Raw genomic sequence first — 24,077 nt, 5'->3', positions numbered from 1 at the left:
GTTAACCACAAATTTATCTAAGCTGTCTCTGCTCTTTATGTAAGGGCAGAATATTAGCCGTCACGTATATACCGGGTGTTTTAGCTTTCTTTTCGTTAACAGAAAAAATATATCAACGTTCCATATATATACACAAATCTACTCATTGAGTATTGTTCGAAGAGGTGGACAGTATTTACACTGGAAATCAAAATGCGTAAATTGACTAATTAACAAAATTTCACTAATCAACTTTTAACTAATTACTTTAGTGCACACATTATACACGAATTTAAGCCAGTGATTTCATAAGGAACTTGGGACGAATTTTGAAACTAGCACTGGTCATGAGTTAAGCACTGGCAAACTTGTCGTAAACATGCATTGTTCCACTTTTTTAACAAAATGTCGTTTTGTACATAGATTATAGAAGCTGAAAAATGACTACATCAATGCATTCTGTCACAAACTTTGGGAAGGCATATTTCAAAGGTGTAGTCATTCTTAGAATTCATTCCAAGTGGATATGACTTTCGAAGTCACTTGCTACAATTAATAAATTGCAATATGTGCTGTAAACTAATTCGTTTAAGAGTTAATGTGCTGTAAACTAAATCATTTGTTAGTCAACTGTTCACTTTAATTTCTTGTACAATGTCCACTTCCGAGAATAATCAAGCTCAAGAAGTAGAATGTGCTGCATGCCACAAGTGGCTTTTAAAGAATTCTGTTAATGATAAAAAAAGAAAATCACCCTGTATATTTCAATTGTAAATATAAATTCCAGTTTTTGAGCATGCCACAACAACGTGTATAAACATTTTCTTCATAGGAAAGCAGTACAAAAGTCTTGACCTGCTAGCTGCTTTGCTTATGAGCATTGGACTGGCTGCCTTTATCCTGACTGATAGCAAGGTATCGCCGACATTTTCACTTATAGGCAAGTATTCTTCACTTATTCATCCTGTTCACAAAATATTTGGTGCCTGTAAAAATTATGCAGCTCTGCAGCATCGGCTTCATGCAGTGTGCTAATTTCTCAAGACGCTGTGCAAACCAAAACAATGTTAGAGAGTTTTAGCATATCATAGACAGACATCCACTCCATGTGATCACATTTTGCTATGGTGTGAGTAACTGTGATATCATGCTTGAAAAGCTTGCAGCCCTTTATATGCAATGCCTCATTACTTCTAGTGTACCAGAGAACTGGAAGAATGCCAACATTATATTAATCCATAAGAAGGGAGACGTTAGAGAACTGAAAAAAATTATAGGCCCATTAGCTTGCTTTCAGTACTGCATAAAATACTCACCAAGATAATTTCTAATAGATTCAGGGTAACACTTCAATAAACCAAGAGAACAGGCTGGCTTCAGGAGGGGTTATTCTACAATGGATCACATGCATGTCATCAATCAGGTAATCGAGAAATCTGCGGAGTACAATAAACCTCTCTATATGGCTTTCATAGATTATGAAAAGGCATTTGATTCAGTAGAGATACCAGCAGTCATAGAAGCATTGCATAATCAAGGAGTTCAGGAGGCATACATGAATATCTTCGGAAATATCTACAAAGATTCCACAGCTACATTGGTTCTCCAGAAGAAAAGTAGAAAGTTACCTATCAAGAAAGGGGTCAGGCAAGGAGACACAATCTCTCCAATGCTATTCACTGCATGCTTAGAAGTATTCAAGCTCTGGGAAGGCTTAGGAGTGAGGATCAACGGCAAATATCTCGGCAACCTTGGGTTTGCAGATGACATTGTCCTATTTAGCAACAATGGGGACGAATTACAACAAATGATTGAGGACCTTAACCGAGAAAGTGTAAGAGTGAAGTTGAAGATTAATATGCAGAAAACAAAGGTAATGTTCAGTATCCTGGCAATGGAACAAGAATTCAGGATCGCCAGTCAGCCTCTGGAGTCTGTAAAGGGTAACGTTTATCTATAGGTCAATTACTCACGTGGGACCCTGATCATGAGAAGGAAATTTACAGAAGAATAAAATGCATACGGCAGGCATCGCCAAATGCTGACTGGGAGCTTGCCAGTGTCGTTGAAAAAAAAAAAAGTGTACTATCATTGCATTCTACCGGTGCTAACATATGGGGCAGAAACTTGGAGGTTAACAAAGAAGCTCGAGAACAAGTTAAGGACCGCACAAAGAACTATGAAACGAAACATGTTAGGCCTAACGTTAAGAGAAGGGAAGAGAGCGGTGTGGATCATAGAGCAAACGGGGATAGCCGATATTCTAGTTGACATTAAGAGAAAAAAAATGCAGCTGGGCAGGCCATGTAATGCGTAGGATGGATAACCGGTGGACCATTAGAGTTACAGAATGGATACCAAGAGAAGGGAAGCGCAGTCGAGGTCGGCAGAAAACTAGGTGGGGTGATGAAGTTAGGAAATTTGCAGGCACAAGTTGGAATCAGCTAGCGCAACAGAAGGGAAATTGGAGATCGCAGGAAGAGGCCTTCGTCCTGCAGTGGACATAAATATAGGCTGATGATGATGATAATTAACTGTAGCTCTATAAAAACATTCTCGTGTCACACAATTCTTTTCTTGAGTAAAAAAAAAAAGGAACAAATTCCTTCGTGATAATTATGTCACTGTCAGCAGGTAAACTGGCAGACAGAACATAGATCAGAATAAAATTTATGTGCACTTTCGGACACAAGACATATGTTACCACCAGCTCTGCTCTTCACAATTATGTCTCCTTGTATTCTTGTGTATGTGTATGCCAATATATCTGTTCTATGCTAAAGGGCCACCTAATCAGAGTAGTGTTTTGATGCACGTCTGTTCCTTCACTGCTTTGTTCTCACTCCTGATGTAAATAAGTATTACTATTATTACATGAGCATGAAATGGTGGGTGTCTTTGTCAAAGAAAAATTGGCTGTCAAAGAAAAATTGTTTGAAAGCACATTACTACAGCACATTTTTGTATATCAAGGCTCATCTGCAGTGTGTCATGATTACAGTGTTGCTGTGTCGGTGGCAAAGAACTTGCTGTACATGGGGCTGCATAATTGGTGTGTATGCCGACGCTTTTGTGAGCAGCCAACAAGGTCATACAGAACAGCCACGCTTGTAATATCTATGATTATTTTGAGTGTTCAAATTGAAATTTTCTAATCACATCGAATACTCCCAATTTATAAAAAAAAAGCAACCAAAGGTTTTGTGAAGCCTGTACTGCGCAGCGAAAGGCTTGTTTACATTGTCTGATACATCTAATGCTGTAAACAGCTGGATGTCGTCAATTCAGAGTTTTGTAAATAAGAAACAAATAAAATTGCGAACATATCACGTGCACCATGATATTTACAGTATTGAAGAAAAAGAACACAGCATGTCAAAAGATACATTTAGTAGAAAGGTCGTGTTGAAGGAGTCTAGATCAATACTATAGTACCACATGTTATTTTGAAGGAATCCAAACATGGGCCGGTATAACACAAAACTATTCCAATGTTCCAATTTGACCTATCACGGAGGGCTAATGGCCGATTTGGAATAAAAACAGATTGGAATAGTTTTACGTTATACCAGCCATGGTGAGATATGCTAAATAATAAATTGCTTTGCCTGAATCGAGACAGCAAATTTGTAGGCTGCCTGATAAGGCAAGACATGCTTACTTAGTGACTGGTAACTATTGAGCATATCTGACCTCCTCTGTGTGCTCGTTAAGAAACTGGTTCGTCTTTGCAGCAACTGCGGTTCTCCTGCAGTAGAATTAGTCGGTAAAGTCACCACTTGCATCAGTCATTCTTCCTGTGAACTGGAAAAACTGTTGTTTTCCCTTATAGTAGTCGAACAAAACGAATATTCAACATCAATAGTAATTTCTCAAATTGAATACAAATCAAATATCAAAGACTATTCATATTCGAAATTTTGAATGCTTGCACACCACTAATCAATGTACACTGAAATAAAAACGAATGGAAACATTTCAATAATGCAATATTTACAATCATATGTCATAACCAGGCTAGCCTAGTACCACATTTAGAATGTGGGAGCGCTAGCTTGAATTCGTACTTAAAAGTTTAAGCTGTGGCAAAGGGCTGTTTCTTTAAACCTTTTCACGGTTTACACACAGGTGCATTCAATTTTTCTCATTGACATAGCCCACTAAATTTAGCAGGCAAGAAAGACAAGGATGAATAGCAGGAGTGTGTGAAGCCCGCAGATTTTCAACACTTTTTCACTGTACATAATCAGAATTTCATAAGTTTGCCATGAGTTATGTGAAAAATTATAGGTATAGGTCTTGAGGCATTATGTGCTTTTCTTTAATTTTAAAATGTAAAAAGACCCTTTTGGTAAGTCATGTGACTGGAAGTGTCTTGAAGCTGCAGGCGCGCTGGTATCATCACGCACACAATACTATCTGTAGTCTATATTGTATACACTCGAGTAAGGACTGCACTCGTGTAAAAAAACAGCTGCACTTCCAAATTTGCTGCCAAAATTAAAAAAAAAAGGATATTTCAAATTTTTGATTAAGCTAATCTGTGGGTGTATTTGGACCCTTTTGTGCAAAGTTTTGAAGTCAGAAGCATACCTACTACTAACTTACTAACTTTATTGTTTCTTTTTCAATGTACACTAAAATATGGGTGAAAAATCATCTGGGTCCATAACCAACTAGGCTAGTAGGGGTCTCACTACAAATAGGCAATTACAAAGGATTCATTGCAAAACAAAAATCTAGCACCATGGATGACAGGGAGGATGACTGTATCCATTAGTGTGCTGCCATTCCGAGCCTGAGCAGCGGCAACAGCTGCAATGGCAAGGACTAGACAGGCACCAAGTACAAAGGGATCACGGGGAGTACGCATGGCCAGAGAAATGAAAATAAAATGACCCGCTCCCGTGCAAGGTTTGCACCTCATCTAAGCTTGTAAAAGTAAATGCGAAGGGGGGGGGGGGGGGGGGCAGCCCTTACACAAGTGTATATGGTATGTTATGCTTTGTCTTAAAGGGGCCCTGAACCACCCCTCAGGCTTGGTGAAATAACATAGTCCGCGGGTAGCATAAGGTGTTGTGCACATCTCAGCCAAGTTCTGCTGTCGTACGCGGTCCGTGGAGCTCGCAAGCAGAGCGCGAAGTCACCTTTCTCTCAAACGCTCTCGTTTCAAAAGACCCCATGATCCTCGCTCTTTTCTGTGTGCTTTATTTCGTAATAAAGCACACTCCAATATGCGGCTGCTATTGGTCGCTGCGGTCGGCTACGCCGCGGCCGCCGCGAGGTGCCGCCACGAGCCCACTGGCTAAGCGCACTGCGGCTCGCTGAGGACAACCACGTTTGGCTTACGTTTAGCGCTTCATAGGCACCAAAATCGGAAGTCCAAAATGAAATTTGAACTGCTTGCCACGGTGACGTCTCGGAGGCTGAGTGTTGCGGCCCCGCCCCACTCCGCCGTAGCCTTCGCAGTGCGAAGGCATTGAAGGAGGAAGTGGAGCACAGCAGATGCAGTGTTTGATTGCCGATAACTCCGCTTCTGCTGAACGCATTGAAGTACTTCTTGCGGCAAAGTGATTCTGAAATAGCTTATTTTTACTTCAAATGTCTCTCTCCAATTGATAAAAAGTGTTTCAGGGCCCCTTTAAAGAGATCGACAACCGCCTATAATGTGTCGTGAGATATTGGTGGAAATGGAAAGAGCCTGATTTATAGTGACAGAATCGAGCATGCTGTTCACTATTTAAGTAGGAATTGTAATTTTAAATTGATGCAGAAAGTAGCGAAAAACGGTAAGTGGCATGAACTGGCGGTGAAACCTTAGTGTACGTATAAGTCGGCTGCTATCAAGTGCCGCATACTAATTGTTTAAAATCGTAGTTTATATTACATGTGCGCGTACGCGTTATTCTATGCGTGTGTTTCACGAAGTAAAAAAGTTCACGCTTACAAACGGCGCTGCCTTTGTGGCAACGAGTGGCACGGCGGAGCGGTGGTGTTGCTCATTGCACGGCGGCGCTCATGTGCATGCTTTTATAAATGCCTATGTGCGTGCTTTTGTACATGCTTGCACGAGCTTGCAAGTGAGTACCCGGAGTTTTGTGGTCTCTGTGTGAGGGGGGGGGATACAAAATACCGTTGACTAATTGTACCATAGATGGGTACCAGCACTACAATAAGTTTGATTCAGAAAAGGTGCAGGACACCACAAATGAAAAGGTGCAGGTGGTGCCGGTTGTGATGCGCCGGGCTGCACCCACTCACTGCAAGGTTTAAGGGTGCACTGCACCACGGTGGCACCTTGCCTTGCACCCCTTGCAATCGAGGACAGGGGTGCAGGGTGCGCCTCTGTACTTCGCACAAATGATTGCAGTGCACCGTGAATAGGTGCAGAAGACTCAAGAAACTTGTTTGAATGCAGTAGACTTTAATAATAGCACTACTGGCATATTCTACTACTCAGCTTGAAATGGCTAAAAAAAATGCCTTGAGTTGTATATATCAGCAAGGCAGTTGGACATAAAACCACGAAATCACTTTGCTGTTATTAAGAAATAATTCAACACTTCAGAAAACATGAACTGGAGGCACATCGGGTTGATAAATGAAATATTACTTTCTTATAGCTAGGGCCGCACTTGTTGTCTGCTTTCCGACAATGCCGGCGTATAATCGCTATTGTGCTCACCTATCACTATTTCCAGCGTGCACATGACTACATCCTCACTGCAGATAGAAAAATTGTTATAAAAGAATTTCCCACTGCGTTTTCCGCATTAACACTGTATGATTGGATACTCTTACCGGCAAGCTATCTGTTGCACTAAAAAAAAAAAAAAAACTGGTTACCATGAGGATTGGTTGTACGTCCCTTTAATGGTTGCCTTTGCTCTTCTAGGCATTGCGTCATCTGCCAAATGAACTTCATCACCATCATTAATTTAATGTTTAATCTTATGTCTCATCACTATAGATGAACCATGGAATCATTAGCTAATGCTTTGTGAACAGAGTAAACAGGTGTTATGCCAACAGTATAAAAGAACAGAGCACCCATTGTAAATGAGCTTTTTGCAAGCATTCTATGCATCACGTGTGCCTGTTTGCACACATGTACATCTGAAAGTGCTATGCCATACTGCACCCAAATATGGAAAGGCATTGCGAAATTTACACTCATTCTTTCATTCAGCCCAGTTTGAAGTGCCATATTATGAAAAAAACTTCCTAGTTTCCTCGTATTGGCTGCCATGAGATGTTAAACAATGAATCCATTTGAATTTTTATGTATCTCCTGCAGGAGTTGCAATGATATCAACGGCTCTACTTTTTGATGCGATCATCGGCAATGTGCAAGAGAAAGCAATGAGAACCCACGGCACCCCAAACTCTGAAATTGTGAGTTTGTGAAGGAAAAATTTCTTTTTCCCTGTTTGCCAGCTTCAAGCGAATGTGTGTAAGCCCACGAGTGGCAAGCAAGGCAGAACTAGCCCTGACAGAAACAAACAGATGTGGAAAAGACTGGCACAAACCTAATTCAGCAGTTTTCTCCCCTACACTTATCATTGCTGCCCGTGTTGCTTTCTATGTCTGTGTTAGTTTCTTGTGGTTTTTGTTTTCTCTGTGAACTTAGCTCTGACAAAGCTTTAGCACTGGCTTATGTGTTTGTCTGTTTTCCCTTTCCTTTTGTTTGCACGTTGCCTGTCACTGCACATGCCTTTCCTCTCCTGCAATCTACTCATAAAAGGGTAACTGCGTGTAAAGCACAAAAACACCCAGCTTTAATATTGCTTGTCAATAAATGGAGGATGCACCTCCACTAATACTGGCAGTATCAAAGTGCTTGTGCGACAGCGGAAGTGCGCATGAGGTGTGGCAACGCTCCTAGAAACATACCTTATTGCTGGCTCTGACACTGAGCATTGGGTCGCAAACTGGATGCCTGGTCTTGGTAACTACATTTTGATACACTTGTGTATGTTTAAATTTAAGTGCACATTAAAAATAAAACAGGTGGCTAAAATCAATCTACGGAGCCCTCCACTGTGGCACGGGACATTAAACCCTACAAATTGATTGGTCGATCAGTCAATCAATAAATAAATCAGTCTTATTGCTGAACACTGCTGTGATAACTTGTACACTAACACCAGAACCTACTTCACTCTTTGAAGCAGTTTTGTAGCTTTCTTTCTGGAATAGCCTTTAGAGTTGCCATTGTATAAGCCATCACGTCCTCAGTGTCATCAAAATGTCTTCCTTTCAAAACTTTTTGATCTTAGGATAATCAATGACAAAATAAGTTTGTTGGGGAAAGGGGTTGCAAGGTCTAGTGAGTATGACAGGTGATCTATACAAAGTTAGTATTTTCTCGCCAACAACTACTTTACTTTGTGTGCACAGGTGCATTATCCTGATTCACTCCTTTATTCTTCATCAGGAACTTGCTCCCATCTTTAAACAAGCTGTTCAATTCATTTGTACACCGCTGTTTTCTTCATAGAATCCTTTCTGTACATCTGCACTAATATCTCCTGTCTTTCACTCCTACTCCTGCCCATATGCACAAGAAATTTGATGTCCGTTGCTCTAATTCCAGCTTTATATTTTTATGACAGCATGTGCACACGAGCTCAGACAACAACGCATGCCACAAGCACCACTCCGCTTCATGTTGATGCGAAAACTGCTCTGAGACACTGAAGTACCCCAGGGTTATAATAATCTTAGATCTGCTGTATATTATACTACATGGTGGTCACCTACCTAAAATTGTCAGACCTTGCATAATTGGCTCCTTTGCACAAGCTGTACGCATATCAGGTGTTCTTTCTTTACGCTATACAGGATTTTCAAAAATTACCTGCAACTTATAGCATAATTTAATCTTTGAACTGGATTGCTGAAAGAGTGGACACTACTTGCACATTAATCGGAATGCAAAATTGATTAACAAAATTAACAAACACAAAATCAACAAAAGTAAAAATGTTTTGTCATTCCACCTACTTTTTCAACAAAACGCTGAAGCACAAAAATAACTCTAAAGCAAATATATTATGTTGTACACACGTGGACATGATGTGACCTTTCTTTTTTTTTTTTTTCTCCTATTGTCATGCTAGCCATTTTCATTCTTTTTATGAAAATGTTTTATATATGTATAACAGTTTGTTTATCCCAAGTTTGATGTGCACTGTATGAAAAGTGTAATTTTAGAAATGCTTGCACTTTTGTGCTTTCATATTTTGCCCTGGCCTGCCACAGTGGTTCAGTGGCTATGGCATTCTGCTGTTGACAACAAGGTCGGGGCGCCACATTCTGATAGGGACAGAAGGCAAAAATGCTCATGAAATTTGTATTTAAGTTTACTTTAAAGAACTACAGGTGATCAAATCTGAGCCCTTTGCTACAATGTCTCTCGTAAACCCGGTGCTGGCTTGGGACGTTTACCCAGGCAGTGAAATTTGTTTTGATGATTTATTTTTTCCTGTTTTATGTAAATAATTGTGCTGACTTTTGCTTACGCTCGCCTGCCTGTTACAACAGATGATTTTCTCGTACTCCATCGGTTCTGTGACCCTGTTTTTCATCTTGGCTGCAATGCAGAATTTGATCCCAGCTGTCAAGTTTTGGGCTCGGGTGAGTAACACTGCGGCCTTTTTTTTTTTTTTTGTTCTTCTTTTACCTGCTTTTGATATCTAAAACGGGTGTGTACAGGGTGAACCGAAAACACCCAATGGTGTTTCGCATCCATAGCAGCTGCATTCTGAAGAGGGTGGTGTGCAAGCATACTCAAACCATTAGTTGTAAAGGTGCCAAAGGCAAGCATTAAGTCTTACTAAAGTGAATGTTTAGCGTTCCAAGATCTTCAAAGTGCCACTTTTACCAAGAATGGAGTTCCTATCTGAGAGCACTGTCACTGTGATATAGTGATGTACCAGCTCCCACAATGCACGATTGGTAAATTTCTGTGAATCGCTGATAATAAAGAATTTTGTTGCATTGCAACATGAAAAAAAAAAAGAAGTTCTGTTGGGCCAATTGATATTTTTTCTCCCACAGAAGCACTCACTGATGTTAATTTCTTCGCACCGCTTTGACGGCTCTATATGGAGAGAGAGAGAGAGAGATAAAGCAAAGGAAAGACAGGGCGGTTAACCAGAGGATACGACTGTGTGGATCAATGGATGGATGTCATGAGAATGCCTATTGAAAAAATGGTTTGGTGGCTGATTCCACAAAGATAGTTAATTGACACTCGCTTTCCAAGGTTGCCCATAAGCCTGACGGAATGACGACGACTGTTTAATGACGACTCAGTGACGACAATGGAATGACATTGGTGGAACTAGGACAGCGGTATGTCGACAATGAGATCATGAATCTGAAATGATGACGGCAGTATAACAGTGATGGCGTGATGACGATTTCATGAGAACAATAGGATAATGATCATTGTGTAACAAGGATGGCATTACGAGGACTGTATCACGAAGGCTGTAGGATAATATGACAATGATACGACAGCAAATGCATAACAACGATGCAATGACGAGGATGGCATCACAACGGTGGCATAATCATGATTGAATGATGATAGCATGATTACTAGAGAATTATGAAGGAGTGGCATCGATAGAATGATGATGGCATGACGATAATATCATTACATTTCTCAAGTGATGACGGTGGTAAGACGACAGCGTGACGACAACAGCATGAAAACAACGATATGATGACAGTCGAATGATGAAGTTAGAATAACAATGATGGAACGGCCACGGCAGCATCATGACGATGACAGTATGGTGATTGCATGACAATGGTAAGGTGACAATGGCATGGCAACGATGGGATGACATTCTTCAAGTGCTGGTGATGGTAAGACGAATGCATAACGACTGCGTGACGATGACAGCATGAAGAGAGTTGGATGATGCAGTTAACATAACGATGGAATGACCACGATGGCATCATGGCAAGGGTATGAAAACGAATGCATCACAATGGCTGTATGATGATGATGGCATGGCAACAGTATGAGGACAATGGGATGATGGTGAGGGTATGGCAACAATGGTGTGACAACGGCGACGTGACAAGAATTAGGTGACGAAGCTGGAGTGACAACAATGGAAAAACCGCAATGGCATTGTGTCACGGTCTCAGGGTGGTAAACACGACGCAAGGAACGTTTGGGTTAGGAAAAGCCTTTATGGGGCATGACTCTTGGTAACAGTCAAGCCCCTTGGTAACAATGTATTGAAGACTTAGTCAATAAAACAGTAAATAAAACAAGAGCAAATAATTGATTGTTTGATAAACCTTTACAAAGAAAGTTCTGGCTTGAAAGCCTATGTGGGGAGTGGGGTAAATACAAGGAAAAGGGGAAGAACACAAACGACGGCCAATCGCCTCTTCTAGTACGAAGTCCCAGAGGGACAGCAGCATCGTGCAGGTGCTAACATCATTGTTGGGTATTGTCCAGTGTTTAAATGCAAGGAAAATGTAGCATGCTCAAAGTTTGGTAACCTTTATTGCGTTGATGTTGTATTGATTGAGTGAAATTATTATTCTCTTTTCCCCACTCAACAGAATCCGGTGGAGACTTATGGCTATGCCGCCATATTTTCACTCCTGGGCTATTTTGGTGTCCAGTTGGTTCTCACACTCATCAGCATATCCGATGCCTTTATCACCGTGGTTGTTACAACTTGCCGCAAGGCCATATCCATCATTCTCTCATTCATGCTGTTTGCCAAGCCATTCTCATTCCAGTGAGTTGCAATAATTTCTCTTTTCCGAACCTGAAAAACCGTGCTTGCATGCGAGGGGCTGCCCTTCTTTTAATGGCTCGGATGCAGTTTAAATGCTGTTACGCTGTCTTTATAACTGGGATCGACCACTCGGTGCGTAGCGCGGCGGCATCCCAGCCAATAAGGAAGGGTAAAAAGAATGAAAAATGAAATGTATAGTTAGACAATATGGCCCTCAATCTGTTCTCCGGTTACACATTTTAAACCCACTGTTGTACCTCAGTGTCCCTTGCTGACAAGGAGGTCAGCAAGGCAGCACTGTGTAGACTTAGAGCACATTAAGCAACTAGTATGTTGATGGACTGCATGAAATGGTAACTAGAACAGGAAGCTAAACATTGACAGAATTGCCTCTGTGGTTGGGGTAATGAAACGTGAGGTTAATCATGTGAAAGGAAAAAGTGTCATCCACCCGACTGTAGCATGAAGCTACAAAGGAAGCCCATATGGATTTCTCAGAACAAAAGCTTTGTAGTTGAAGAAAAATTCGCCCTGGCCCGGTGATCGAACTTGGGACCATTGCCTTTTTGGGGCAGTCACTCTGTCACCTGAGGTAACCACAGTGGTGGAGCAGCCATATGACCCTTTGGTGCATGTCTTGGTGCAGGCAGAAGTCTCATTTGGCACACTGACAAATACTTTTGGTGCAGTGTTCAACATACATCTATATATACCAGATATGGTCTCAAATTTATCTGAAATAGTCAATAAACATAGCAGAGCTGGCTCAATGTGCATAAATGAGACATTCTGGCTAGATTTATTAGCTTTTTTATAATGGTTTTTCCTGAGCGTATAACACAGTATAAATCCACTTCTACCATTAGGACTTGCAACAGGCATTCCGCTTTTGCAACAGGCATTCCGCGAGCATGCAAAAAGTTTGCTGAAGTAGGGCATGTCAACAAGAACACGCTCTAGGATGTGCATAACTAAACGAAAGTTACAGTGGAGGTGTTCAAAAGTTCCTTCTAATGTGCCTGTTGCATAACTTTCATAACATGTGAAAGCTGATTAAATTGCAACCATGGTATCTGCTGTTCCAATTGTGCAGGGCTGCAAGAAAGGTGCCTACTCATAAGCAAATTATATGTCAGCCGTTGAGTACACGTATTACAAAATATTGTGGGCGTTTATTAAGCACGTCTTCTTCATCTGTATATTATCATCATCATCCTACGTTGCTCAATCCTCATCTTCAGTTCTGTGTGATCATCATCATCGGGTGTGTGCCTTTGTTGGTTCGCTGCCGACTACTCGGGCCGAATAAACGTCGTGCCAGCAGAGACGTCATAAGTGGTGGAGGTAGCTCTTCGATCCTCAGTCCTCTGCCCGCTCAGTCATATACCCCCTGGAGCTACGTTCAGGCCGCTGCTTGTGCCCACTGTCCGCTAGCATGTCTCAGGACGAACCACCCTCCACTTCTACTGCTACCGTTCTGACACCACCAGCCACCCCTTACATCCTAACCACCAGTGTGACCCCCATCTCCTCGCTGGTCTTCGTTGGGAAGATGTGGAGCACTGGCTGGACGACTATGAGCGAGTAAGTTCCGCTAATCGTTGGGACGACCCCCACAAGCTCCGCCACGTCTCTTTCTACCTGACGGGTGTGGCGAAGACATGGTTTTTCAACCACGAGATAGACTTTACTGACTGGGCTGCCTTCAAGCAGCAGCTCCGCCAAGTATTTGGTACACCGGCGGTTCGTTCTACCATCGCAAAGAAAACCCTCGATGCTCGCCAACAGCAGCCAGGCGAGTGTTACACATCGTATATCGAGGATGTTCTTGCACTTTGCCGCCGTGTTAGTTCATCCATGTCAGAGTCCGACAAAGTGCGCCACATTCTGAAAGGCATTAGATCAATCGCCTTTAATGCCCTTGCCATCAAGATCCCCGCTACAATCGCTGACATCGTCACCACGTGTCAGCGCCTGGACGAACTTGAGTCTGTTCGAGTCTGTTCGCATTCAGCCGGACATTGGCGACTATTGTTCTACAGCGGACCCACATCTGCGTGTTATGATACGCGAACAATTACAATCTATGGGCTTGTCGTCACCGTCCATGTGCGCCAGTGCGCCTTCTAGTGCGGCCTTGCATGACATCATCAGGGATGAACTGGCGTCCTTGACCTGATCTGCGCGCGTGCAACCCTCCGTCTCTCATTCCCTACCAACGTTCTCGGAAGTTGCTGCCACGCCTCCAGGCTACAGCAACTCCGCGATGCCGCTACCAACGTACGCGTCTGTTGCTGCCGCGCCTCCAGTAAACGTCTCCTCAATGCCGCCCAAGCTTTCATCGGCCAATTTGGCTGCACTGAATCCCGGAGCACCTAGCACCCTGTACCATAGCCATGGCGTCCGTCACATCCCACGTGCTATTACTGCGGCTATCGTGGCCAAATTTCACGTTTCTGTTGCAAGCGCCAGCAGGATGAGCGTCGGGGATCTCTGAACGTAACTTTTCCAGTGAAGCCTCTTCCCAAACCCGGCATTTCTCTTCACCTCTGCTCCGCTCTACATCTCCGCCCGCATCGACTGAAGATCAAAGCACTTACTGTTCAGCCAGACGCCGCTCCCCTTTGCTGTTCTGCTGCTTCACGTCACCACTACGGCCCGTCTCACTCAACTCTAACGTTCGTCCGGAAAACTAAGCTATGCAGTTTTTGGAGGACAAACTGCATGCGACAACAGGACTGAAATTCCTCCAGTGCGCCTGTCCAATATGCTTTCGGTGTTTGTCCAAGGAGTGCCCGTCGATGCTTTGGTGGACACAGGTGCGACAATTTCCGTTATTCACGATGATTTATGTTCCCATCTCAGGAAAGTCACGATGCCATACGATGGACCGAAGCTAGTTGCAGCCCAAGGGGACATTGTTCGACCTTCCGCTCTTTGTACTGCCCGTGTCCTGATCGATGATATCCCGCACTGTATACAATTAGCTGTGCTGTCCCTGTGCGCTCATCAACAGTGTGGGATTTTCTCTCTTCTGCTCCATGGCTTTTTGTTGTAGTCAAAGCGTCGTGCATCTTAAGGACACCGACTACTTACTTGGGGAAGACACTTGCATGCCGTTGCGCCTGATCGCTGCGGAAGATACCGAACTGCCTCCCGGCCGACAGCGACTTATTACCATTATATCGAACGATATCGACCATGGTGACGTCTTGGTCTTGCCCTATTCCCGTTGCCTTCATAAAGACATCGGATTTGCACCAGGTGCGGTTCGATTTTACAATGGCTCGGCGCTTGTCACCGCCATGAACAAGACATCGGAGAAAATTCTCCTTCCACAAAGCACCACAGTGGCTTGCGCGGCAGACCCAGGGCCTGTATGCGTCGTGCCCTTTATAACTGTGTCTTCCAAAGACCCTTCTACTTGTGATACTGCTTCACTCTCCGCCCTTACTGCAACCATCAGCAGTGACTTGCCACCTTCACAGATGCAGCAGCTGCTTGCTTTGTTGAACAAACACGCAAATTCTTTTGATGTCCATTCGTCGACTCTGGGCCAAACCACAGCTGCAGCACATCGCGTTCAGACAGACGAAGCATCTATAGTGCGCCGACGCCGGTACCGCATGTCCCTAGCCAAACGGAAAATCATAGAAGAAAATGTCGCGGACATGCTACAGCAGAAGGTCATCCAGCCCTCAGCTAGCCCTTGGTCATCTCCTGGTGTTTTGGTCCGAAAAAAAGACGGTTCCGTGCTCTTTTGCGTCGATTACCGGGCCCTCAATAAGATCACTCGAAAGGACATATACCCTATGCCTCGCATTGACGACGCCCTTGATTCACTACAAGGTGCAGATTACTTTTCAAGCCTCGATCTGCGTTCCGGGTATTGGCAAATTCCCATGCACGAAGACGATAAAGAAAAAGCAGAGTTTGCCACTCCTGATGGACTTCACGAATTCAATGTCATGCCTTTTGGGCTATGCAATGCACCTGCGACCTTTGAACGCATGATCGACACCGTGCTGCGTGGCCTGAAATGGAAAACTTGCCTCTGCTACCTGGCAGACATTGTCGTATTTTCATCAACATTTCCTCAGCACCTGCAACGCTTGGATGAAGTTCTGACGTGCCTTGCTGACGCTTGTCTTCAGCTCAACACGAAGAAATGCCGTTTCGCCAGCAGATCTATTAAGGTCCTGGGGCATGTCGTGAGCAAGGAGGGTATACGTCCTGACCCTGACAAAATTGCTGCGGTCCTTCGCTTCCCTCGCCCAGAAAGGCCTAAAGACTTGCGAAGCTTCCTTGGCCTCGCCTCTTATTTCCGTCGCTTTATACAGAACTTTGCTTCCATCGCTGCGCCACTGCACAAGCTACTTGCTTCCAGTGTATCCTTTCTCTGGTCTCAAGAATATGAAGCAGCCTTTGACATGTTGAAGGGCGCCCTCACGTCTGAACCTGTGCTTTGCCATTTTGATGAGACTGCACCGACTCTCTTGCACACAGACGCTAGCGGCCGCGGCATCGGTGCCATTCTTCTGCAACGTGACAACTGTTCGCGCGAGAGAGTCGTTTCATATGCCAGCCGCGTACTCACCGATGCCGAGAAGAACTATACGATAACTGAGCAGGAGTGCCTGGCTGTTGTTTGGCCCGTACAGAAGTTTCATCCCTATTTGCACGGGCGTCATTTTACAATTGTTACGGACCACCACGCGTTATGCTGGCTCTCCACTCTTAAGAACTTGACTGGACAGCTGGGTGGCTGGGTTCTCCGCCTGCAAGAATATGACTTTGACATTATTCATAAGCCAAGCAAAAAACACCAAGACGCAGATGCTCTTTCTCGTTGCCCGCTTCCTGCGCACCCACTCGACACCTTGGCAACTGCGTCGCAAAGCAGCTCTTTGGATGTCACTTCTACGCCGGTTTCCTCTCTAGCCTCAATAGACCGCCTTTCTCCGGACGACGATGAAGCATTCGCATCTCACCAACGGGCTGACCCATATTGTCGGCATATGATAAACCACCTCTCTGGCGCTTCTCGCCCACCTAACGCGCTTTTGACGCCAACTCGCACAATTCAAGCTGGACAATCGCGTGCTGTATCAGCGCATTTACCACCCTGACGGTTAACGCTGGGTGCCCGTTCTACTGCGCTCTCTTCGAGCCCATGTCCTCGAAGCATTCCACGATGACATGACTGCTGGCCATCTCGGTTTCCACAAAACTTATGATCGCATTCGAAGCCGTTACTATTGGCCTGGCCTTTGTACGTGTGGCGAGATACGTCGGTTCCTGTTCTCCGTGTCAGCGTCACAAACTCCCTACCTCTGCTCCTGCCGGCGAATTACTTCCTATTCCGTGTCCCACCGCACTATTTGAGGTTGTTGGTATCGACCTTTACGGGCCCCTTCCCGTTACTGCAGCTGGCAATCGATTGATAGTGACCGCCATCGACCACCTGATGCGCTACGCTGAGACATCAGTTTTTACTGGCTCAGCTTCGGAGGTTTCTGACTTCATCCTTCAAGCTGTAATTCAGCGCGATGGTGCTCCTCGGGTACTGCTAAGCGACCGTGGAAAGGCCTTTCTCTCGCAACTTTTAAACGAAGTGCTGCGCGCCTCTGGTACCACCAACAAAACAGCTTCGAGTTACCATCCACAGACTAACGGCTTGACAGAGCGATTTCATCGCACGCTTGCCGACATGATCGCCATATATATTCAACCTGATCACAAGAATTGGAACAATCTTCTACCGTTCATTACTCTTCTACCGTTCATTACTTTCGCCTACAACACAGCCATTCAGCGTACCACCGGCTACTCACCATTTTACCTAGTTTACGGACGGTCGCTATGACGTTTCTTTCTTCGATTCTCCTGTCAACCCATCTGGATCGTCTAGCGAAGAATTCATTTCACGACTCGCCCAGTGTCACCAGTGTGCTCGCGTAAACACAGCAGCTAGACAACAAGACCGGAAGATCATTTACGATGCCTTCCATCGCGTTGTGTCCTTTTGAACTGGTGACGAAATACTTCTATTGACGCCCCTTCGCACGCCTGGTTTGTGCAACAAGTTCCAGCCGCAATTCATCGGGCCCTACATAGTCCTGGAGCAGACATCGCCCATCAATTATCGCGTGACTCCTGTTGTCGCCGCAACAGACCGCCGTTGTCGCAGCACCGAGGTCGTTCATGTCTCCCGCATGAAACCCTTCACGCGGCATTCTTCATCGCCTGACCTGCGGCCATCCTGGCCGCTTCCACGTGGGGGGGGGGAAATTAGTGTGAGCGTTTATTACGCACTTCTTCATCTGTATATTATCATCATCATTGGGTGTGTGCCTTTGCTGGTTCGCTGCCGAGTACTCAGGCCGAGTAAACGTCGTGCCAACAGAAACGTCATAATATATTTAAGTTTGCACCACCACCAACTGTGCTAAACAATGTGTGACTGGACATTATCCGAGACTTATTTTTGATCCGACATCCTCCTTGAGTGAGCTACGTGCCACACTGGCAAGAGGAACACCAAACTGCAGCGTAAATTGCACAAACCAAGCTAACATATAGTGGCACTACATTGGAACATTTGTAGGGGAGAAATTCAACAAATGTGCGAAAACAGTGAATGGAGTCTGGGGAACCAACAGCATCGGCTATAGCTATGACGGCGTCATTGACTTTCAGAATGATGATAATGACGATGACATTCTTTAGGTTGTGGTTTCAGTTTTACTACCAAGCAGCATCAGCCGAAAGAGGCTTGTGTTCTTATGTGCTTGACTTGGCGATGGCTTGGAGTAATTTTCCATTAAAATGTTACTTTGTAGCAGGATCGCTCTAGGCACAATTTGTCACAGTTGGCGCAGCTATTCTACCACTGTAAATAGGAGGCTAGCAGATTGCGGAGTGCGGTCGAATTTATCAACAACTCGAACCACAGGGACACTGAATATGGCAAATCAGTTTGGCGGAAGCCCGCAAGGTAGAAGTAGACTAACCTGAGTTGAGCTGACTTTACCTGAGCTAACCAGGAGGAAACCTTCTGGTTAGTTCAGATAGTAGAGCCACTGCACTGGAAAAGTGCTGGTCCCAGGTTTAATTGCCAAACCAGGACGAATTTTTCATAACTGCAAAGCTCTCTTTCTGAGAAACCTATATGGGCTTTCTTTTCAGTTTGTAGATTTTCTTTTTGAAGCGCAAAAAACACACGGACATAGAAGAAGAACGAAGACACGCACAGTCGCTAACTTCCAACAACGATTTATTTCCGTGACGGACGCAACTTTTATACCATCACTTTTTTCCATTCGCTTCACAAGCACGTGTCTACTGACACGGTACATGATAGTCTAATATACTTTCAGACTAAGGCAAGGCAACAAAGCACCTGTCAGAATGATATAATGACACACTTGCAGACTAGGCAAAGAAAAAGTTGTAACGCATGCGCAGGAATTCCAACTCCTTCTTGGATGGTGACAGGGATGATTTGCTCATTCTAAGCTTATAAAAGGGGCATAAGGAAAATGTGTTTGAGCAATGCTCTAAAGAAATTGTGCCCTCATTTGATATCCTCTAGTTTTCAAAAACAGTTAGTGTGTTTGAGTGAGGCTGGGTTTCCAAACCATGCCATTGTGTCAATTTCTAAAGCCTTGCTCAGAGCAACGCAGTCAGGAGAGGATGGCTCCTCGACGACAGCTAGTGCAGAGTTGGGAAAAAGAAAAATTTCGTCGTAATTACGTACATTCACCGCCTATCGCATAACCTGAAGAAGATACGACGTTGTGGAAAGGTCGACATAGTGTTCTCGGCTCCAAATAAGCTTATCAGCTTATGTACAAAAACAAGACCATATGGTACAATAAAGGTTGCGTGCAATAAGCAGCACAGAAAAGGGTACCGTTAACTGTAGGAACTGTGTTACTTACAGAATACCTTTGCAATGTGGAAGGAGTGAACAAACCGGCAGATGCATCAATGATAGACTTAGGGAACATACCAATAAAGTTGACAAGCCTGCGGCTGATGGCTTCCTCGCAATTCATTGTCACAAGTGCGGAAGCGGCGAGCCCCGCTTCGAAGATACAGTTATTATCGGGAGAAGCAAATGCGAATTAACTCATCTAATCATTGAAAGTGCTCACATTGGAAAGTTCAGTGATGCTTGTGTTAGCAAATCATCCCTGTCACTATCCAAGAAGGAGTTGGAATTTCTGCGCATGCGTTAAACTTTTTCTTTGCCTAGTCTGCAAGTGTGTCATTATATCATTTTAACAGGTGCTTTGTTGCCTTGCCTTAGTCTGCAAGTATATTAGACTATCATGTACCGTGTCAGTAGACATGTACTTGTGAAGCGAATGGAAAAAAGTGATGGTATAGAAGTGGCGTCCGTCCCGGAAATAAATTGTTGTTGGAAGTTAGCGCCCGTGTATGTCTTCGTTCTTCTTCTACGTCCATGTTTTCTTGTTTTTTTTTTCGCTTCAAGAAGAAAATCTCCAAACATGTTACACCAACAAGCCCAAATGTCTGCACTGATAGACTTTATTTCTTTGCAGCATCGTGCTAGTTAGGTGGATGACAATTTTCCCTTCCATGATCTTTCCTCCACCTTGCCAGCTTCCACAGAACTGATTTGCCAAGTGAACACCTCTAACAAAAAAAAAAATGGGGTTTATTGAACCTGATGTTTTGGGTCCACCTTTTCCTTGGGGGTTAAACGAGATAGCAGCAAAGTGCAGCTTAATAGAAGATGATGATAATAGGGGGAAGGGGTTTCACTTGGGTTGGTTGCTTGTTTTTGTGGTATTGTTGACAGGCAGGGATTACGAAAGAGGGAGAAAGCGTGCATGCACTAGGAGTGTCAATTTTGAAGATCAAAACAGGAGGCCATTGTTGTAGCACGTAGGCCACGAAAGTCGAATCTTGTTATAACAAAGGGGGGGGGGGGGTCACATGCAACACGAAAATATGTGCCTTCCTTATATTCGATGTTCGTTATAAGCACACATTCGTTACACGTTGGCCTCTTGACAATGAAATTGCATCTGTTACAAAATACCTTCATTATATCTGATAGTTGTTATAAGCATACATTCAATACATGCTATCTTCATTACAATAAGGTTGTGTTTGTCTCGAAATTACTACCTCTATAACTAATATTCGTTATTTATATGACTCGTCATTACAACAAAGTCACATCCTGCACGAAGAAACTTATTATATCCAACATTTATTACATGCTGGTATTGGGAAAAAAACTATTTATATTCACTTGGTTATATCAAGGTTCGACTGTATACAGTGGAAAAGTTGCCCTTGGAATAGTTGATGTTGTTTGATGTGTTCCATTTTGCCACAACTCCTGTTACCAGCCTTTGGGGCAACTCTTCTGCGTGTTGTTTTATTTACCATGTGGTGCAGCTAGTTTTTATTTGTTTGCTTGCTTCTCTAATAATTCCTAAACTGCTGCTTTGCATCTATTTCACTTATACCACAGGTACGTCTGGTCAGGTGCACTCGTGCTTTTGGGAGTGTACCTTCATGCCTACAGCAAAAAGCTTGCAAAGCAGCCACTACTTCCCGTCGTCAACCGGGAGAGACAATCTTCATGACCGTGATTGCAGTAGCTGATAATCAAAATATCTAGTCGAAGTAGTGCAAGAAACTGTTTTACTAATGGTGCGTGAGCCATTTACACATGGACTGGTGTTTTACACTACAATGCCGTGATCTGTGCAAGAGCTCAAATGTTAAGCAAATGCTTTTATTTACTGCATGTCATTCTTTTGTCCCTCTACATGCTTTCACTGTCTGCTAGTGCTTAGCTTAACGAAAGGTATGATTTGAATAGGAGGGGTGGGCTGTGTCTAGTCATTTTCATTAACCAAGGCTGCTGTGGATTGTGGCCTCTGCAGAGGTTGCGGTTGTAGCCAGAGGCCATGCTGGGCAAGGTTGCTAGCACATCTGAACGAAATGCCATGGAATGATGATTTCTACTAATGGTTAGTCCTTACTGACAATATCGTAGGCTTTTCCCCAACCTGCTCCAAACATATATCCTCTTGACAAAGGCTATGTTGGATAAAGAAATGCATACATAGTGGTCAGATCTGCTCAGAAAAAAAAAAAAAAATTATGCGAAACTGTCTTTACGTACGTTCCCAGAATTTATTGACCGAGGCTGCTGTTACTGTCCTGCTGAATGGTCACTCCTAAAAAAAAAAAAAAATTAGAATTGCGAGCCAGATGGTGGTATTGAACCTCTGTCCCCCAGCACGGTAGCCCGATACTCAAACCCTTAGGCCATAATTGCACATATATGTAGTACTTCCATCGTGCCAACACAAACTAACGCTTTGAGATGATCGCTGCGTGTGTCGCACTGCGTACAACGGGTATGCGAGAGCACATGCACGTGCGCCAGTGTCCTTTATACCACAGACACAATAATGAAATGTGCTAGTTTATGGTATTTTATTAACCACTTCACGAAAGCTTTGCTTTGCATAGATTCCAAAATGTGCATTGAATCTGCATAGGTTTTTTATTAAAGCATGTTCTTTGTGGAGTCGGGCTGATTTGGATGCTGTGGTCAATGGTTGAGCTTGGGCGAAGAGGTTACGTTTCTGTGTTCCTGGGATTAGTGCAGAGGTTATACTTAAAGGCCAACTACAAAGAAATTTAGGACAGCACGACAAGCTTAGATTGAGATAAGTATAGATATAAAAGAGCCTCTGTGAAAAACTTTGCGATTGAGTACTAGTGGATGTATCGTGAGAAATCTGACAAAAATAGATTCCTTGGATACTGGAACTGAAAAAAAAAAAAATTCAGCCATTACCACTCACCAAGGATGATTGATGTACGACCCAGCATAGTGAGAACCAGAGCTGCTCCTCAGCATGACGTCTGAGATCAGGTGGTACCCACGGTTAAAAGTGGTGAACTGAAATATCTTGGAGGTGACATGCTGGGATTTACATCATATTCGCTAACCACCAGATGCACGCATTGTCTGTTTACTATATCAAGGCTGCTAAAAAAGAAAATTGAACAACGTTGCAGCTTCGCTAAGACTGCCTCTATAGTACATACTTACTCCTCATTTGTAACAAATTTATTGAAGTGAAGTTTTGTTGCAGTTGGCCTATAAAGCCAACAGCAATAAAATTTTTTACCGTACAAAAAAGCCTAGTTTAAGCTAATGTGAGGAGCCTCCATGCAAAATTCAACATTTGAAATACAGGCGGGGGAGGTATGAAAAGCTTGCAAAAATAGCCAGTTTTTGGTACTGGAACTGGTAAAACCACCGCCTTTACTGGTTGCTGGAAGTGACGCATGACCTCCGCAATCTCGGAGACAACGCTGCTGCATAGTGTAGATGCAACAGCGTAGATGCAGTGCCCACGACTGCCCGTGGCGTGCTGGGACTTGTGTTATAGCGATTGGTTCAGTGGTATGTACTACTAATTTGAAATTGAGAGTGTGATGATATCCCATCGGGGTTGGATAGAACATGATGAAACAAAACAAGACACCGACCACAGAAGAGGATACTATTTTATTTATTTCTGTGAACAAGCTTCTTGTGTGGGAGCCGAAACGTTAACCTTAAGAAATCTTTTGTGGTCGTTGTCTTATTTTATCCTGCTACTCATTAAAAATTTAACCAAAGTGAAATTATGTTGCAGTTGGCCTTTAAGCTTTCTTTGAGGCATCTAACTGGTTTAGATGCTGTGGCTGGTAGTGGACGTGAAAGCTTCGCTTACACCGATTCACACAGTGTGTGGGCATGATATTGAAGAGTAAAGAGGTGGTAAATTCAAAGCACCCATTCCAGGACCTTTTCTAGCAACATTTTTCAGTGCTGCTCCAATGAAGTTTGCCATATGCTGTTGGTCCTCAAGGCCCCACACTACAGAGCAGAACCAGCCATTTACCAGTAAGAACTGGTAAGGGGTGTAAACTTGTATTGGTGCAGACGGGCAACCATTTTGCTGCTTCTGTTTACAAGTGCAAGCATGTGCCACTGAGGGCGAGAGAGTAAAGTTTATGATTTAGCTCCTGCTCCGGAGCTTTTGGTATATAACTGTTGCGGTGCCTACCAGGGTCAGTACACTGTAGGAATTCGTTTTGCTCGATCTATTCCTTTATCATCCACTGTTTACTACTGGCTAATCCCAGTGGTAGCGCGAGCGAAGCGTAACTTAGACCACTGATGAGGTGTGAAAAAGAATATAATTACATTATCCCTGCCCACGATGTTGTGGACATGGTGACCAAGGGCTTGAGGGACCAGAGAGG

At 43.7% G+C, this 24,077-nt stretch overlaps 1 protein-coding gene across 4 annotated transcripts in view; it reads left to right on the top strand.

Moving 5' to 3' along the window:
* Positions 1-24,077, top strand: part of LOC119461111 (adenosine 3'-phospho 5'-phosphosulfate transporter 2-like) — a 28,970-nt gene that overhangs the window by 1,383 nt on the left and 3,510 nt on the right. Inside the window, exons 4-8 of one of the 4 annotated variants that reach the window (XR_007468176.1) lie at positions 812-919; positions 7,277-7,374; positions 9,526-9,618; positions 11,575-11,756; positions 21,271-21,452. Coding sequence is in view for 3 of the 4 variants with exons in the window: in XM_037722300.2 (XP_037578228.1) it covers positions 812-919; positions 7,277-7,374; positions 9,526-9,618; positions 11,575-11,756; positions 21,271-21,385 (596 nt within the window). In the remaining variant the exon portion in view is untranslated. Of the gene's footprint in view, positions 1-811; positions 920-7,276; positions 7,375-9,525; positions 9,619-11,574; positions 11,757-21,270; positions 21,627-24,077 lie in introns of those variants that run through there. The other 3 variants (XM_037722300.2, XM_049671747.1, XM_049671746.1) reach the window with 3 other exon arrangements.

Source organism: Dermacentor silvarum, chromosome 8 (genome assembly GCF_013339745.2).
Source record: "Dermacentor silvarum isolate Dsil-2018 chromosome 8, BIME_Dsil_1.4, whole genome shotgun sequence".
NCBI lineage: Eukaryota > Metazoa > Arthropoda > Arachnida > Ixodida > Ixodidae > Dermacentor > Dermacentor silvarum.
The sequence above is the reverse complement of the archived record's forward strand: the minus strand, read 5'-3'. Positions and strand labels throughout refer to the sequence as shown.